Source organism: Ceratotherium simum, chromosome 10 (genome assembly GCF_057802395.1).
Source record: "Ceratotherium simum simum isolate JZ-2026a chromosome 10, ASM5780239v1, whole genome shotgun sequence".
Lineage (NCBI taxonomy): Eukaryota > Metazoa > Chordata > Mammalia > Perissodactyla > Rhinocerotidae > Ceratotherium > Ceratotherium simum.
In genome coordinates this window covers 71,790,159-71,807,478 of record NC_141909.1, presented here as the reverse complement: position 1 = coordinate 71,807,478, position 17,320 = coordinate 71,790,159, and the positions used below count along the sequence as shown (strand labels likewise).

Here is a 17,320-nt window from a genome sequence, read left to right as displayed (position 1 = left end):
GTGCGGACCTACACCACTCATCTGTCAGTGGCCATGCTGTGATGGCGGCTCACATACAAAAAGAGGAAGATTGGCAGTGGATGTTAGCTCAGGGCGAATCTTGCTCGGCAAAAAGAAAGAAAGTAGGAAGATTAGTTGAAAATCTGTTTAATAAACATCTGTGTCTCCTCCCCCACTGCAGGCAGGCAGTTATCCCTCTTCCCTCAAAGATCAGGAGATTATTCTCTGGAGAAGATGAATTGGAGGGATTCTGAATTGGGAATGGGGTTGGGAGAGGGGACACCAGGCACAATTGAGGGGCAGGTACTGAAAACAGATTACGTAAAAATCTGTATATCAAGTAGTGAGGCTCCCTAGCCTCCTTTCCACACTTGACCCCCAAATGCTGGCAGCTAGGCCTCTAAGCAGAAGACTGGAAGATTTTTTTTTTTTTTTGGAGAATATGACGAGCCCAATAGAAAAGACTAAAAATACTGATAGTTGTGGGTACTCAAATGAAACAGCACAGCCAGACAGTGAAGCCAACAATTGACAAGCGCCACTAGCACACAGCTTCCAGTCAGCTGTTCAGTGTTTCACTCTTAAATAAGAACAGATAATCAAGGATCACTAGTCACTGGAAGAGAGCCTCTATGAAAGATAGTATCCAAAGTACAAAACCAAAGCAAAGTAAAAGGAACTCGGAGGAAATAGACCATGCAAGGAGAAGTCTTCAAAAAAATTTACTAATATTCTCGGGAAAGAGAAGAAATTGCATCCTTAAAATAAGAACAAGTTTCTATAAAAAGAGATCTTAGAAATTAGAAATATGATGGCAGAAGTAAATTAACTCAGTGGGAGTAATAAAAAATAAGAATTATGAAAGCTCCTAGAATGTAGAACAAAAAGAAAAAGAGATAACAAAAGGAATGAAAAGATAATCAGAAAATCAGTCCTGTGGGTCTAACATCTGAAAATTTGGAGTTGAAGAAAAAAGGAACAAAGGAGAAAGGAAGAGAGAAATTTTCAAAGAAATAATTTAAGATATTTCATCAGTACTGAAGGACGTGATATTTCTTGATTATAAGGGCCCTCTGAGTGAGCACATGAATAAAAATGACCCACATTAAGGTGCATCCTTGTGAAATTTTAGAAAACTAGGGGCAAAGAGGAACCTTAAATTTTCCAGAGGGCAAAAAAAATCAGGTTTCAAACAAAGTTGCAAGAGTCGTAATGACATAAATCCTCTCATCATTAACAATGGAAGCTAGCCGATTATAAATTCTATAATATATAGTACAGAACAATGCCTTTAAAATTCTGAGAGAAAATAATTTCCAACCTAGAATCCTATCACTGACCAAAATATCAAATAAGTGTGAGGGTAGACATTTGTCAGATGCAAAATACCAAAAGGTTTTATCTCTCATGCACTTTTCTCAGGAAGCTAGAAAGTTCATAAAACAAGTTCATAAATCAAGAACGAGGAAGATACAAGATTTAATAAATTCAACATAGGAGAGAGACAAAGGGAGTCATCAGGATGATATTGAAGGGAGAGCCCAGAATGATAGCTGTGTTGCTAATCCTAAACAGGTAGCTAGACCATTTCAGAACAGAAGAATAGAGCCCTGGGAGAGTTTGCCTACAAGGTAAAATTAAAGCAGAACCTGAAGAATTTTAATGTATTAATAAACTTGTTGGTAAAGATGGCGAATTGAGCATACTTACCTACTTTCATTGCCTCCCAAAATTTTACCAAAACAGTGAGGGAACTTACAAACATACACACCCCAAAGACAGAGAATGGCACCCCAAAGACGGAGAATGGGAGAGGAGACCACAGTGACGAAATTTTTCAAGGCATACAGGAGAAAACTGATTGGAAGCTGGTAGCGAGGAGAGGAGAGAACCAACCATTTGACACTAAAGAAGCCCCAAAAGGTCAGGAATTGGTGAATCTTCAGAATTGGGTGGTGAAGAAGGAAGGAACGAAAACAAGGGTATAAGTTGAAAATATGTTTAAGCAGCTATCAGAACCCTTCCTTCACTCCGTGAATCTGGGCAAGTACCTCTTGTCCACTCTAACAAAAGATTAGAGGTTAATTCTCCAGAGAGGGTACAAGAGCAGCTTTCTCTATGGGTGAACACACTAGGTGCAGTTGAAGGCAGGAGTAATGGACTGAAAGCAAGGAGATTAAGTTAATGTATGCATACTGAGTGTTGGGTATCTTCCCCCACCAAGTCCTCTTCCCTCGCTCAGCTTCCAGAATGCTGGTAGCTGAGGCTTCACTATTGGAATTTTCAGTTAATATACAGTGTAGCTTATAATCAGCAAGTCCTGTCTGTGTACCAAGAGCTTCCAAACAGCTTTTTGATCCCTAACTCTTAAATATGACCAGACATCCAAAGATTACCAAACATCACAAAAACCAAAAATATAATAACCAAAACTCAAACTAATAAAAATAACTTAGAAGAAACACTATTCAAGGAGGAGAAAAAAATTTTTTAAACACTATAGTTCATGAACAGAATGAAAACAGATTTATATATATAGCTGCGAGTTTGAGTGTGAATAAATAATAGGTACATAGAAAATTAAGCAAATTTTAAAAAAATAATTATTAACCCAGGAGAAAGCAAAAGCTATAAAGAAAGGAAATACAATCATAATATACCACACATTAATACTATATATACTTATACTAATATAACACGTTCAGCTGTAAAAAGTGTATTTAGTCATAAAGTAAATGTTAAATATTGACAGAATCAAATACGTAACTTGTATCTGGGGAGAGGGGAGGATTGTATTGGGGAAGGTGGGGTGATGAGAGAGAGAAAGAGAGAATGTTGAGTAAAGCAGAAGTGTTGACAAAGAGCTACATCTTCAGTTTCCATAGTGGCTTTTCAGTAGAAAAGGTCAAGAAGCAGCAGTTACAGAGATGTGGGTTAGAGATAATGGATGTAAATATCATAGAAGCATCTAAAATTGTAGAAAGCAGTTGTGAAACCTTTTCTACCTGGTAAATTTTTAAGCCCAAAGATATGGTTTAAATTGTTTTAATGTTACCTTTTCTAAAATAACTACTTGTGGCATTGTTGAAAAAAGTCATTGAACTGTATTTCTGAAACATATTTTTCAGCAGGCTAATAATATACAGGCACACCTTGGAGATATTGCAGGTTCAGTTCCAGACCACTGCAATAAAGTGAATATCGCAATAAAGCGAGTCACACAAATTTTTTGGTTTCCCAGTGCATATAAAAGTTATGTTTACACTATACTGTAGTCTGTTAAGTGTGCAATAGCATCATGTTTAAAAAAAAAACAATGTACATAACTTAATTAAAAAATACCTTATTGCCAAAAAAATGCTAACCATCATCTGAGCCTTCAGCGAGTCATAATCTTTTTGCTGATGGAGGGTCCTATCTCGATGTTGATGGCTGCAGACTGATCAGTGTGATGGTTGCTGAAGGTTGGGGTGGCTGTGGCAATTTTTTAAAATAAGACAACTGTGAAGTTTGCCGCATCGATTGACTCTACCTTTTATGAATGATTTCTCTGTAGCATGAGATGCTGTTTGAATGCATTTTACCCACAGTGGAACTTCTTTCAAAATTGGAGTCAGTCTTCTCAAACCGTCTCTTCCTTTTTTTTTTTTAATTCGATTTATTTATTTTTTTTCCCCCGAAGCCCCAGTAGATAGTTGTACATCATAGTTTCACATCCTTCTAGTTGCTGTACGTGGGACGCGGCCTCAGCATGGCTGGAGAAGCAGTGCATCGGTGCGCGCCCGGGATCCGAACTCGGGCTGCCAGCCGCAGAGCGCGTGCACTTAACCGCTAAGCCATGGGGCCGGCCCCCTGTCTCTTCTTTATCAACTGAGTTTATGTGATATTCTAAATCCTTTGTTGTAATTCCAGCATTCTTTGTAGCATCTTCACCAGGAGTTCAGCTCCTCCAGACGGCTTCTCTTCCTGCCCTTCCTCCCTAGTGATCTCATCCACTCTCATGACTTTATATACTGTCTATTTGCTGATGGCTCCAAGATTAATATCTTTAGCCCACATTTCTTTCCTGAACAACATATTCATTCATCCACCTACCTACTTGACATTTTTATTTGGGTGACTGTAATAAACGTCTTAAACTTAACGTCTCCAAAACTCATGTTCCTTACCCTAATCTGTTTTCCTATAAAAGTAAAAGTCCAACAACTCTGCTTTCTAAATATACCCCAAATCCAATCACTTCTCACCACTTCTGCCTCTAACGCCTGGATCAAGTCACCATAAAACTGCCTGGATTATTTCCACAGAACTGGTCTCCCTGCTTCTGACTTGGCCTCCTTCTTCCCCCATATAGATTTCTCTGGTAAAGGAGGTAAGTAAGGAGTACTGTGACAGAACTGGAGGAGACAAACAGAGAATCCGTGTGTGACAGATTCTTCTATTATGTGAGGTAGGCAGTGAAGTCAAAGGCTGGGAGTCAGTGTCTGAGAAATAGTTACAGGCTTGAAAAGTGTGGTATTGTTTGGTTGGCAACCATGATGAAATGCAAAACAGTTACCACAATAGGATTGCCGTGCAGCAATTGAGAGTCTACGAAAAAAATGCATATTTCAAAACATACACGTGTACATTTCCTAGTAAATAATCAAATTTAAATATTTTCTCCTCGTAGCACAACTAAGGAACGGCAAGAAATACAGAATCCAAATTTTACTGCACCTGGTCCAGAATTTTTATCTAAATCTCATTTTTGGGAATACCTGACTTTGGAAAAATCTTCAAGCGACTTATCAGTTACAGGGCAGCCATTTTATAAGGTTCCTACTGCAAGAAATGAAAAAAGGAGACACTCGATTACTACAGGCAAACCGAGGAAAGTCTTTGTCCCACCTTTCAAAACTAAATCACATCTTCACAGAGATGAACAGTCTGTGAGCGGGAATACTCATTTGGAGGAAAACAAAGACAAACAAAAAACCGTAGATGAACATGGCTCTGGTGATAGCGAAAATAATATTAACGACAGTGAAATTCATCAGTTGAACAAAAGTAGCTCCAATCAAGCAGCAACTATAATTTTCACAAAATGTGAAGAAGAACCTTTAGGTATTACATGAACATTTGTGTGACACATTTTTGCCTTTCAGTTAGATATTTCTTAAATAATGTGTTGAGAGTTTTTCCCCTTTTATGATGATTAATAATTTCAAAGCGTTTTTTAATGCTTTAGATTTTTCTAGGTCTAAAGATTAGATTTAAATTTTTTTAAAGATTTTATTTATTTTATTTTTCCCCCCAAAGCCCCAGTGGATAGTTTTATGTCGTAGCTGCACATCCTTCTAGTTGCTGTATGTGGGACTCGGCCCCAGGATGAACGGAGAAGTGGTGCCTCGATGCGCACCCGGGATCCGAACCCGGGCCACCAGCATCGCAGCGCGCGCACTTAACCACCAAGCCACAGGGCCGGCCCAGATTTAAATTTTTTTAGATTTAAATTATTTTTCTTTCAAAGATAACTACTTGTGGACTTTATTTAAAAAAAGCTGTTAGATATACAATCTAGGACTGCTATTACAATATATTTTTTATCAGGCTACTAATTTTCTTCCAAATTTGAAATAACAATAACAGATCTATTTCTGTTCTTTACAAGTTGAAACTTTTTTCATCCCTGAAGATTTAAAGTTAGGGCAAACTGGGCCGGCCCTGTGGCTTAGCAGTTGGGTGCACGTGCTCCGCTGCTGGCGGCCCGGGTTCGGATCCCGGGCGCGTGCCGAAGCACCGCTTCTCCGGCCATGCTGGGGCGGTGTCCCACATACAGCAGCTAAGAAGGATGTGCAGTTGTGACATAAAACTATCTACTGGGGCTTTGGGGGAAAAAATAAATAAATAAAAATTTAAAAAAATAAAGTTAGGGGAAACTGACATGTGATTTTATAAAACGGGTTGTACTTTTTAAATTTTATATTCAATTTTATTTTTTGCTGTTTACTCCTTAATAGATTTCATTACAAAGCTTCAGAATGCCAGAGATATACAGGATATGCGAATTAAAAAGAAACAAAGGCAACGTATTTTTCCACAGCCAGGCAGTCTGTATCTTGCAAAAACATCCAGTATGCCTAGAATCTCTCTGAAAGTAGCAGTAGGAGGCCGAGTTCCCTCTGCCTGTTCCCATAAAGAGGTATGCTTTTGTCTACAATGCTAATAGCTTTTATAGCAAAGTGTAATTTTATTTTATCAACTGATATCTCCAAATTGTTGTGTTTAAAGAATGAACAAATTAATGCAGGATGGATGAATGAAATTATTGTACTTCCTAATCAGCCTACAGTGGTAGCCTCCTCTGCTGGCCTGCTTTATCCTACCAAAGCCATCTGTGCTTCAAAATTACTATTTCCCTTCCCTCTTCAAAACTTACTCATTTTATTACTATAAGTGCTCTCAGTTAGGTGTTGGAGGAAAGTAGTCTCATTGAATTTAAAGTATGAATAACTCATAGCTGTGAACAGTCTAAGAGCTATTTACATTTTTAAAAGAGGATTCTAATTAAGCCAGTACTATCTAGTTAGAATTTTAGGCAATGGACAGGTGAAAATAATATTGATAATATTAATAGGTAACATTGAGTATTGTCTGTGTGCTAGGCACTCTTCTAAGCACCGTACATGCATTAATTATACCTCGCTTAGTCTTCACAAGCACCCTAAAAGAAAGGCACCATTGTTTTGTCCGTCATTTTACAGATGAGAGGACTGAAGTACAGAGAGGGTTAAGTAAGCGCCCCAAAGTTACTTGACTAGTAAGTGGAAGAGCCACAATTCCAGAGCAAAGAGTCTGCCTCCAGAGTCAAGTCGGAACAAAGGAAAACATACTTGGGGGTTAGGCGTGCTGGGGTGAAAGTAAGGACCTTGAAAGTAGGTCAGGCCTGTGTAGAAATCTGACCTTCTGAGGTTAGATTCCCTAAAAAACTTATACTTTTCACTGATATTTTCCTTCTAAATATTTGAACTTAAGAAGTTTCTTAAAACATTACTTTTTTATCCCCACAATGACTTCCTATGGCAGATGTAGCAGGAGGCATGTACACAAGGGATCTGAAAAAGGGGCAACAGACTCTTGAATGTATGGGTCATTTACATTACATTAAAATTTTTAGCTTCTAATAAGTTAAATATTTTATAGTGAATATTTTAATATTTAAATGAAAAATTTGGGGTAAATTCAGTTTTGGTTTGTCATAATTATTTTTATTCTATGAAACATGCTCTTGTTTGATTTTGTTTTTCATTCATTATCAAATTTTTCTATCATTTATTTTACGCAGCTGTATATGTATGGCGTTTCTAAACATTGTGTAAAAATTAACAGCAAAAATGCAGAGTCTTTTCAATTTCACACTCAGGATTATTTTGGTAAGGAAAGTTTGTGGGCTGGAAGGGGAGTACAGTTGGCTGATGGTGGATGGCTCGTACCCTCCGATGATGGAAAGGCTGGAAAAGAAGAATTTTATAGGTATTCTATGCAAAAAGAGATTTTGTGTTAACTTTTATATCATCCCTCTCTTCCTCACAAGTCCCTGTTTTTTCTATTTCCTTATCTCTCTTGAGCTTAAAAAGTTGGCTAGAAATCAAATTTTTATACATTGAATCATTTTAAGTGCATTGTGGTTCACTGATATTCTGTTGAAACGTTTTGAAAAGGAATTTATAGTTTGTCTTGGAATTTAATGAATTGGTATTTTTTAAATTGGGACATTTTTCTTGTAGATTTATAAAGTAAAGACTGATAAGAAAAGTCAAGTTTGAGTTGGCCTTATCATAGACAAATGCACACACACACACATACATATCATATTCTCTTTCATTGTGTATTCCAATAAATATAAAATATAAGTACTAAAAGTTAAACAGAAATACTTAAGTATTAGTCATACCAAATAACTAGTCAACTCAGTGCCCTAAAACGTCAACAATTTAGAAACTATATAACCTCTTATGATTCTAATATTTTTACAAATGTAACTTAAAATTTAAAATTTTTGCTATTAGAAATGTATTATTTGTAAAAATCTCTGTACATCTTTTCAAAATTTATAGTTTGGGGAAAGTGGTAAAACATTTTTCCTTAATTTTTTTAATAATGTTTTTTGGAGTATTTTAAAACAGGAATGTTATTTACATCTTGCATTTGTCTCACATAATAAATATCTGCTAACAGTTCTAGTTGGAAAAGTATGGTAAAACAGTTGTATTATTATCTTCTTGTATTAGGTAGGCTGGATAGTGTAGAGGTGAAGAGCGATTACCCTGTAATCAGTTGGGCATGCTTCATAATGTTTGAGCATTGAAGCTCTTATTACTTGTTTTTTCCATCATTCAAAAAATATTTATTGAGCACCTATTGTATGCCAGGTACTATTCTGGGTACTAAGGATAACAAAACAAAACAAAAATCTCTGCCCTAATAAGTCATACATTCTAGTGGAGGGGTCTGAGGTGGGGAAAGAAAATTTTAAAAAAGAAATATATAAATTGTATAGTATATTAGGTGATAAATACCATGAAGATAAATAAAGCTGGAAAGGGAGTAGAGAGAATTGGGTGAGAAGAGGTGCGATTTTTTAGATAGAGTAAGTATCAGTAGTCTTCACTGAGTCAGTGACATGTGATTAGAGCCTTTTGATTACTTCTGTTTCCTTGGTACTAAGAGTGAGAATGGGAAAGGAAGAGGAGTTAGAGATTCGAGCAGCGAGGGGAAGATATCAAGAAGAGCACCAGGCCTAGGGAAGGAAGTTTTTAGGTGATTTCTTAAAACAATCTCTTTAATAAGAAAAATATCTAAAATATAATTATTTTAAATTAAAGATCCCATTTTCCATGAAATAATTGTATCGACTAATATGTTAAGTGGAATTTTTATTAATGTATTTTGATACATGTCAAGTCATTTTCTAAAATTATATTACTTATTGATTATACATTGACTCAAAAACTTCTATGATCTTGTACAGAGTAGTTTTTTGTGCAAAGGATAGTTGTGGTTATTGAATTCAATATCATCCTATGGGGTTTTTATTATATTATTCTACCTCTATTTGTTCAGGGCTCTGTGTGACACCCCAGGTGTGGATCCAAAGCTTATTTCTAGAGTTTGGGTCTATAATCACTATAGATGGATTATATGGAAACTGGCAGCTATGGAATTTGCCTTTCCTAAGGAATTTGCTAATAGATGCCTAAGCCCAGAAAGAGTGCTTCTTCAACTAAAATACAGGCAAGTTGAAAGCATTATATTCTGTAATCATATACTACGGTGTGGTTCAGACTTCTGTGCAGTCTGTGACTTCCGTGTCATAGAGGTACATGAGCCAGTTGTCAGTGACAGTTGCCCTCCTATGCTGCTGTTCAGTTGTATAGTGTGGTTCTCTTGTCATCCCACAGCCCCACTTAAGAGAAATCACACATTCATATACCTCTTTCCTCTCTCTTCCCCCACCCCCTCCTTAACGTCTTGGCATATGAGAAGAATATTAATTCTTATTGTTTAAGAATTACTAATTTGGGGGGCCGGCCCGGTGGCGCAAGCGGTTAAGTGCACGCGCTCTGCTGTAGTGGCCCGAGGTTCGCCAGTTCGGATCCCGGGCACGCACCAACGCACTGCTTGGCAAGCCATGCTGTGGCAGCGTCCCATATAAAGTGGAGGAAGATGGGCACAGATATTAGCCCAGGGCCAGTATTCCTTAGCAAAAACAGAGGAGGATTGGCAGATGTTAGCACAGGGCTGATCTCACAAAAAAAAAAAAAAAGAATTACTAATTTGGTCCACTGTTTGGGAATTGCTAATAAAGCATTTTTACATTTTTTATTTTAATATTTAATTCATATTTTAACAATATAAAACTTAATATATTGCTAGCTACCAAATTTTAAATTCTCTTCTGTCTCAGTATTTCTTCAATAAAAGTATTTAATTTTTATTCTCAATTATTCAATCACTTCTATTACAATTAAATTCTAGACTCCACAATTCCTAAAATATGCATTTTTCTTTTTCTTTTTAGATATGATATGGAAATTGATAGAAGCAGAAGATCAGCTATAAAAAAGATAATGGAAAGGGATGACACAGCTGCAAAAACACTTGTTCTGTGTGTTTCTGAAATAATTTCATTGAGCACAGATATATCTGAAACTTCTAGCAGTAAAACTAGAAGTGTGGATACAAAAAAAGCACCCATTATTGAACTTACAGATGGATGGTATGCTATTAAGGCCCAGTTAGATGCTCCCCTCTTAGCTCTCTTGAACAGTGGGAGACTGACTGTGGGTCAGAAGATCATTATTCACGGAGCAGAACTGGTGGGCTCTCCTGATGCCTGTACACCTTTTGAAGCCCCAGAATCTCTTATGTTAAAGGTAAACTAAATTAATGCACACTGTTGGTAAAAATCTCTCACTGGTTCAGATAAATTCTAGAGAGGTTTTACATTAAAATTTTAAATTTACTTATGCCTCTTAAGGATGCTACATTTCTTGAAAACATACTGAGAATCTTAGTATAAGTGGCAGATTTGTCAGACAGTTACATTTTTTGTGCTGTTTTTTAGGAAAGCCAGAGATATTTACTGAGCTAAAATAACGCAGTTGCAATTACAGAGCAGGAGTGAATTTACACCAGGTGTTCGATTTTGGTACCTATAGCCCTTGCTATCATCTTGTTCTCATGGTGTTGCTCTGCTTCCCCCCTCATGACTCCATCGGATCTCTATTCCAGCGTGATTAGAGAATTAGACTTCAGTGAGTCTTGAATATATAGTAATAAAATATATCTTTCATCTCTACGTAGATTTAAAGCTACATAACAGGACTTGGTCATGTCAAATAGTCTACAGTATTGCTATCAGAAATTACTGCCAATGTTGCACATTCAGACTCACTTATGAGGAAACCTTGTAAAGAATTTACTTCTGTTGTATTCTGGATTACTCTAATTCAGGAAAGCATTTTATAAATTAAATGATTTTAAGGTAAAGAGATACTTTGTCATTAACTCCACTTTGGGTTGCTTTTAGTTAAGCTGAAACAGGCTTTTGTTTTATCTTGCTTAGACTATCAAAGTTGCAGTGACTTTCAATTTTTTGTTTGTTGTATCAAATCAATGCATGTGCATAATTTCAAAACTCAAATAATATAAGGCTTATGGCCAAAAAATAAGAGTCACTGATGCAACCCTGCCTAACCCCCATTCATGCTCCCCAGAGGCAACCACTTCTAATCCCCTTGGCTGTTTCTTTTGCTGATACTGCTGCGTCTGCTTTTCTCCTTCAATTTAGACATTAACTATTAGCTTCCTGCTATGAAAGATGAGAATTTAGCTCTCTTACGCCAGTATTGCCACATATTTCTCTTACCCCATCTTCCCTATACTAATACAGTGTAATTTTTAGCAAAGTCTGTATTCAATGTTTAGGTTATAATGACTGTGAAAATTATTTTTTGCCACTTGGCGTATAATATACTATGATTACATTTCTTTTATTTACAACTTCCTTCTCTGTCTTGCTTTTTTTGTTTTTCTTAATTTTTTGTATCCTTATCACCAACTCATTCCCACACAGGAACTATAAAAATCATCCCAAGGGGCTGGCCTGGTGGCGTAGTGGTTAAGTTCATGCACTCCGCTTTGGCGGCCCGGGGTTTACAGGTTTGGATCCCAGGCGTGGACCTACACGCCACTCATTAAACCATACTGTGGTGGCATCCCACATACAAAAAAAAAAGAAAGGAAGATTGGCACAGATGTTAGCTCAGGGCCAGTCTTCCTCACACACACAAAAAAAACCTCAATATGTTAAAATATCTTTATCAGTTTCATTTCTTTTTCTTGGAGATTCCTTGGACCTGTCCATATTCCTCCTCCATTCTGAAGTGGTTATTTTCTATGTATGCTGCACAGCTATCATCCTGGGAATTATTTTCACCTCTTTCTGTGTTAGAAGCCCTATTTTCTAGATTCTATATCTTTCTAGATTTATTAAGGGTACACAACCCCCAGAGTCTTCTTGAGAAAGGGAACATGCAGCTTTTTGAGATCTTATTATAAGGTTGGCTGAATACAGAATTCTAGGTTGAAATAATTCCTTCAGAATTTGACCACATTTCCTCTGATATCTTCTTGCTTCTGGTATAGCCTCTGCTAAGTTCAGTGCTATTCTTATTCCCAGTCCCTCACTATGTGATCTGTTTCTAAGAAGTTTTTAAGATCGTTTGTCACCAGTATTCCGGAATTTCATAATAAAGTACTTTGGTGTTAGCCTTTTTTTAAAAAAAAATCATTGTCCTGAGTACACAGTGGCAATCAGTCCATAAGCACATGTCCTTCACTGAGTTCTAGGAAATATTCCTGAAGTAGTTCTTTAATAATTTCTTCCCTTCCATTTTTTTCTCTTCATTTTTCTTGAACTCTTGGTGTTTGGGCACTAGGCCTCTTAGATTGGTCCTCTAATTTCTCATCTTTTCTCCTGTCTTCTTTTTGGTGCTCTTTTTTCCCCCCTAGTTTCTAGTTCTTAATCTAATCTTCTAGTCCGTAAAGTAAATTTATGTCTATTGGCATAATTTTCAAGATTCAAGAGATCTTTATTATTCCCTAAATGTTTCTTTTTTTATTACACCTGATTCTTGTTTCATGTATACAATATCTTCTCATCTTTCTGCAGCTGTTGATTAATATTTTGTTTTATTTTGGTTTTTTATGCTCCCTGCGTTGTTTCCTATGAGAACCTCTTTTTTTGTTTGTTGGGTGTCTCAGGTTAGAGACTTTCGTCAACTGGTGATTGTTAGCTGCTCTTTCCTCTTCAAGAGTGGGGCTCTAATGAGCTGATTAGAAGCCAAGGTGGGGCTTGTCAACTTGTAGAGTGATAAGATGGGGATTTGACTTTTTTCATTAGGAGAGCCTCAAATATTAGTGACTATTCTGAGAGCTTAGCAGAGTAAGAAGACTAATAAGGGGGCCAGCCAGGTGGCGGGGTAGTTGAGTTCGTGCGCTCTGCTTCGGCAGCCTGGTGTTCGCAAGTTCGGATCCCGGGTGCAGACCGATGCACCACTTGTCAAGCCATGCTGTGGTGGCATCCCATATAAAGTAGAGGAAGATGGGCATGGATGTTAGGCCCAGGACCAATCTTCTTCAGCAAAAAGAGGAGGATTGGCAATGGATGTCAGCTCAGGGCTGATCTCCCTCACACACATACACGCAAAAAACTAATAAGGAGACTTATTTTCAGCATAAGGATTTTCATTGCATTTTCATTTGCAATATGGCATCTCACCCCCACCCTAGCTGCCTTTGCCTAGTGTTCCAGAGTCCAGGATATGTGTGGTTCAGCCTCTCCAGAAAGTAAACTCTACTGGGTTCTTTTTGGTGTGAGGGAAGTCACCAGGCTAGTTGGGATAAGAGGAAATCTGATGTCTTACTATTTTAAACAAAATTTCAACCATTCCTCCTATTTTCAGCCATACCTCATGCTGCTGCCTTCAGAAGTACCTGTTGCTTCCAATTTCTGAGTGTTTTCCTTAAATTGTTTTGTTTCATATTCGCTCTGTACAACAAGTTTGCTGAGTACCCTTGGGCAGATTATGTAATTTCCCTTATACTTCAGTTTTGTCATCTGTAAAATGGGAATAAGTCTTAGCATTGTTGTGAAGATTAAATGTCAATATATATAAAGCACTTAATAGTGTGCCAGGCACCATAGTAAGTGCTCTATTAGTGTTTGCTGTTTTTATTAACTATAATCATTCTAGACTGCCCTGCTATTTACCACTTGTCCAAATTTTTAGCTTCCAGAATTTGGATAATATCTCATCTACTGTCCTCTTCTCTTCAGTTCTCTTTGTCCTTGTAGGATTTTTGAGGGAGCCTAGGTAAATAAGTATATTTCAATCCATCATGTTTAATTGACATCTCTTATTAATTTTCTAGTAGTAATAGTTACATAATGTTAAGAGTTTACAGCGGTATAAACAATTTTTTTGAGATACTATACTTTGAAGATATTTTCACTTTCATTCAATTTTTCTGCTTACTCACTTTCTTACTTATCTTCATGAGACTTTTAGAAGTGAATATTTTTAAAGCAGCCCTGAAAGAATGAAAAATGTTATGAAATCTGAAAGAGAATTGAATATATATTTAACTTATAAATCAATTTATTCATTAATTTGTCCAGATTTCTGCCAACAGTACTCGGCCTGCTTGCTGGTATGCCAAACTTGGATTCTGTCCCAATCCTAGACCTTTCTCTCTCCCCTTGTCATCACTTTTCAGTGATGGAGGAAATGTTGGTTGTGTTGATGTAATTATTCAAAGAGCATACCCTATACAGGTATGATATATTCTTGAAACTTACTATCTATTTCTTTCTTTTGAGGCAGTTAATTTAAATGATCTCTCCCTACCCTGTATTTTTGTTTGACACATTATTGCAGTGGATGGAGAAGACATCATCTGGGTTATACATATTTCGCAATGAAAGAGAAGAAGAAAAGGAAGCAACAAAATATGCGGAGGCCCAACAAAAGAAGCTAGAAGCCTTATTCACAAAAATTCAAGCAGAATTTGAAGAGCATGAAGGTAAAATGAGTTGTATATTACAAGTCTTTTTTTATATGAGAACAAAGTTTTAGAGGCTTCTAATTTTACTTTTGTAATTGGGTGAATTGTCTTTATTTTGAGTAATAGATTTTTTTTTATTGAGGTATAATTGACATATTAGTGTCAAGTGTACAATGTAATGATTCCATATTTATATATATTGCAAAATGATCACCACAGCAAGTCTAGTTAACTCTTATCACCATATATAGTTAGAAAAATTTTTTTTTCTTTTGATGAGAATTTTTAAGATCTCTTTTAGCAACTGTCAAATATGCGGTACAATATTATTAACTATAGTCACCATGCTGTACATTACATCCCCGTGACTTATTTATTTTTAACTAGAAGTTTGACCTTTTGACCACCTTACCCATTTTGCCCACCCCCCACCCCTTGCCTCTGACAACTACCAGTCTGTTCTCTGTATCTATGAGCTTGGTTTTTAGGTGGGTTTTTTTTTTTTTTAGATTGCATGTATAAGTGAGACCATATGGTATTTGTCTTTCTCTGTCTGACTTATTTCACTTAGCATAATGCCCTCAAGATCCATCCATGTTGTTGCAAATGGCAAGACTTCATTCTTTTTTATGGCTGAATAATATTTCATTGTGTGTGTGCGCGCGCGTGTGTGTGTGTGTGTACCACATCTTCTTTATCCATTCATTCATTGATGGACACTTAGGTTGTTTCCATATCTTGGCTATTGTAAATAATGCTGCAGTGAACATGGGGGTGCATATATCTTTTCGAATTCGTGTTTTCATTTTCTTTGGATAAATACTCAGAAGTGGAATTGCTGGATCATATGGTAGTTCTATTTAGATTTTTTTTCTAATTCTGAATTTGAATTTTTTTCTGGTTTTTTAAAAATATTATTACATAGATATACAGGGAAGTATTGAACTGACCGCAAATTATCGCATCTTTATTCAACACACTGAGCTTTTAGAAACTTGTGAATTGTCTTAGGCAATAAAACATTGCATAGCCACAGTACTTTTCAGAAATCTTAACTAAACTCCCTCTTAAGCTTCAGTACTAAAGTATTTGTAGTATCCTTTTTTGGTGCTGGAGAAAGAATAGCAACAAGGGAAAGAACTACCAAATTATTTTCCCATAAGCCATTTGTCATTGTCTTTCTTTAGTGTCCTTATCTACATCATATAACTTGCCGTTTTGTTGTAGTTGTTGGTTTTTATGTTATTGTACCTGAAGCTAGAACTTGTTTTCCCTGTGACATCAATTTTATTAATAAAACATCACAGTGTTTTTATGCTTAAAGGACATGAAATTTACTTTTTTTATCTACCTTTTTAATGAGATTTTTATATTCTCCTGCATTTCTTTATGGTTGTGTATATTGTTTAACTTCATATTCCATATAAGTCTGCAGGAAAACTGGACTCTGGTTATTTGATTTGCTTAAAATTATCACTAGGTCATGCTATTTTCATAATTAAGTGGATCATGAAATCGTTTACTTAATTTACAAATTACTCTAAGTAAACTCATTCTATGACAATTTTTAAACCATGAGTACACTAGTTTCACATTTTTTCTAGAAAACTTTTAGCAGATAAATGGTTTCTTATTTTTTAACCTCTCTTCTTTGAGTGTTTTTTGCCTGATTCACTAGTTTTCAGTGTTCTTAAATTTGTGGTTTAGCTAATTAGTGATGCTTTTTTCCTAGAAAATATAGCAAAACGATGTATACCATCACACGCACTAACAAGACAGCAAGTCCGTGCTCTGCAGGATGGTGCAGAGCTTTATGAAGCAGTGAAGAATGCACCAGACCCAAGTTACCTTGAGGTGAGAAAGTAAGAGGGCATACAATGAGTCTTAGTCTTCATCCATTACGGTGGGAAGCTGTAGTCACTCTTCTGGCCATTTCAGGAATCAGTATGTTGAAATGCTGTGTTTCTCAAAGGGGATGTGTGCCTTTCTGGGGTCCTCAGTGATGTGCCAAACGAGTGTGGTGCGTTTTCAATTCTGTACCACGTAAAGGATGGGAGGATTAAGTAATTTTTTATATTAAATAAATGTTGTTTAAAATGCAGGCATAACTTGTTTATTTTTAAGATAAAACAAGTATATTCAAAACAATGTCTCAGTTTCCGTGTTCTCAGCTCTTTCTCAGATCCTACCTAGAGTTTATTTCATAATCTTCTATCTTAAGGGTACTTTGGTGGGAAAAGTTTCAGAAGCACTAAATTGTGTTAGAAATAGCATAGGTTTTAGAATCATGGCTCTACCATTTTATTAGCTAAGCAAATTGGGCATAAAATAGCTATAAAAACAGGCCAGCCTGCTGGCGTAGCAGTTAAGTTTGTGCACTCTGCTTCGGCGGCCTAGGGTTCGCAAGTTCAGATCCCGCGCGCGGACCTATGCACTGCTTATCCAGCCATGCTGTGGCAGTGTCCCATATAAAGTAGAGGAAGATGGGCACGGATGTTAGCCCATGGCCCATCTTCCTCAGCAAAAAGAGGAGGATTGGCAACAGATGTTAGCTCAGGGCTAATCTTCCTCAAAAAAAAAAAAAAAGACATAAAATATGTTGGTTTAGGATCAAATTAGGGAATGTATGTAAAAGTGTGCTGTTATAAAGTTTCATATAAATGTTAGTTACTATTATTAGAACATCATTTCATATATTAAGGTATGC

General features: G+C 36.5%; 1 protein-coding gene across 11 annotated transcripts in view; it reads left to right on the top strand.

Moving 5' to 3' along the window:
- The window catches only part of BRCA2 (BRCA2 DNA repair associated), a 72,442-nt gene that overhangs the window by 32,854 nt on the left and 22,268 nt on the right, over positions 1-17,320 (top strand). For 8 of the 11 annotated variants that reach the window (XM_087436222.1, XM_087436217.1, XM_087436214.1 and 5 more), the window contains exons 14-21: positions 4,673-5,106; positions 6,003-6,184; positions 7,328-7,515; positions 9,106-9,276; positions 10,064-10,418; positions 14,228-14,383; positions 14,487-14,631; positions 16,346-16,467. In XM_087436222.1, coding sequence (XP_087292348.1) covers positions 4,673-5,106; positions 6,003-6,184; positions 7,328-7,515; positions 9,106-9,276; positions 10,064-10,418; positions 14,228-14,383; positions 14,487-14,631; positions 16,346-16,467 — 1,753 coding nt within the window. The remainder of the gene's footprint in view (positions 1-4,672; positions 5,107-6,002; positions 6,185-7,327; positions 7,516-9,105; positions 9,277-10,063; positions 10,419-14,227; positions 14,384-14,486; positions 14,632-16,345; positions 16,468-17,320) is intronic. The other 3 variants (XM_087436218.1, XM_087436219.1, XM_087436223.1) reach the window with 3 other exon arrangements.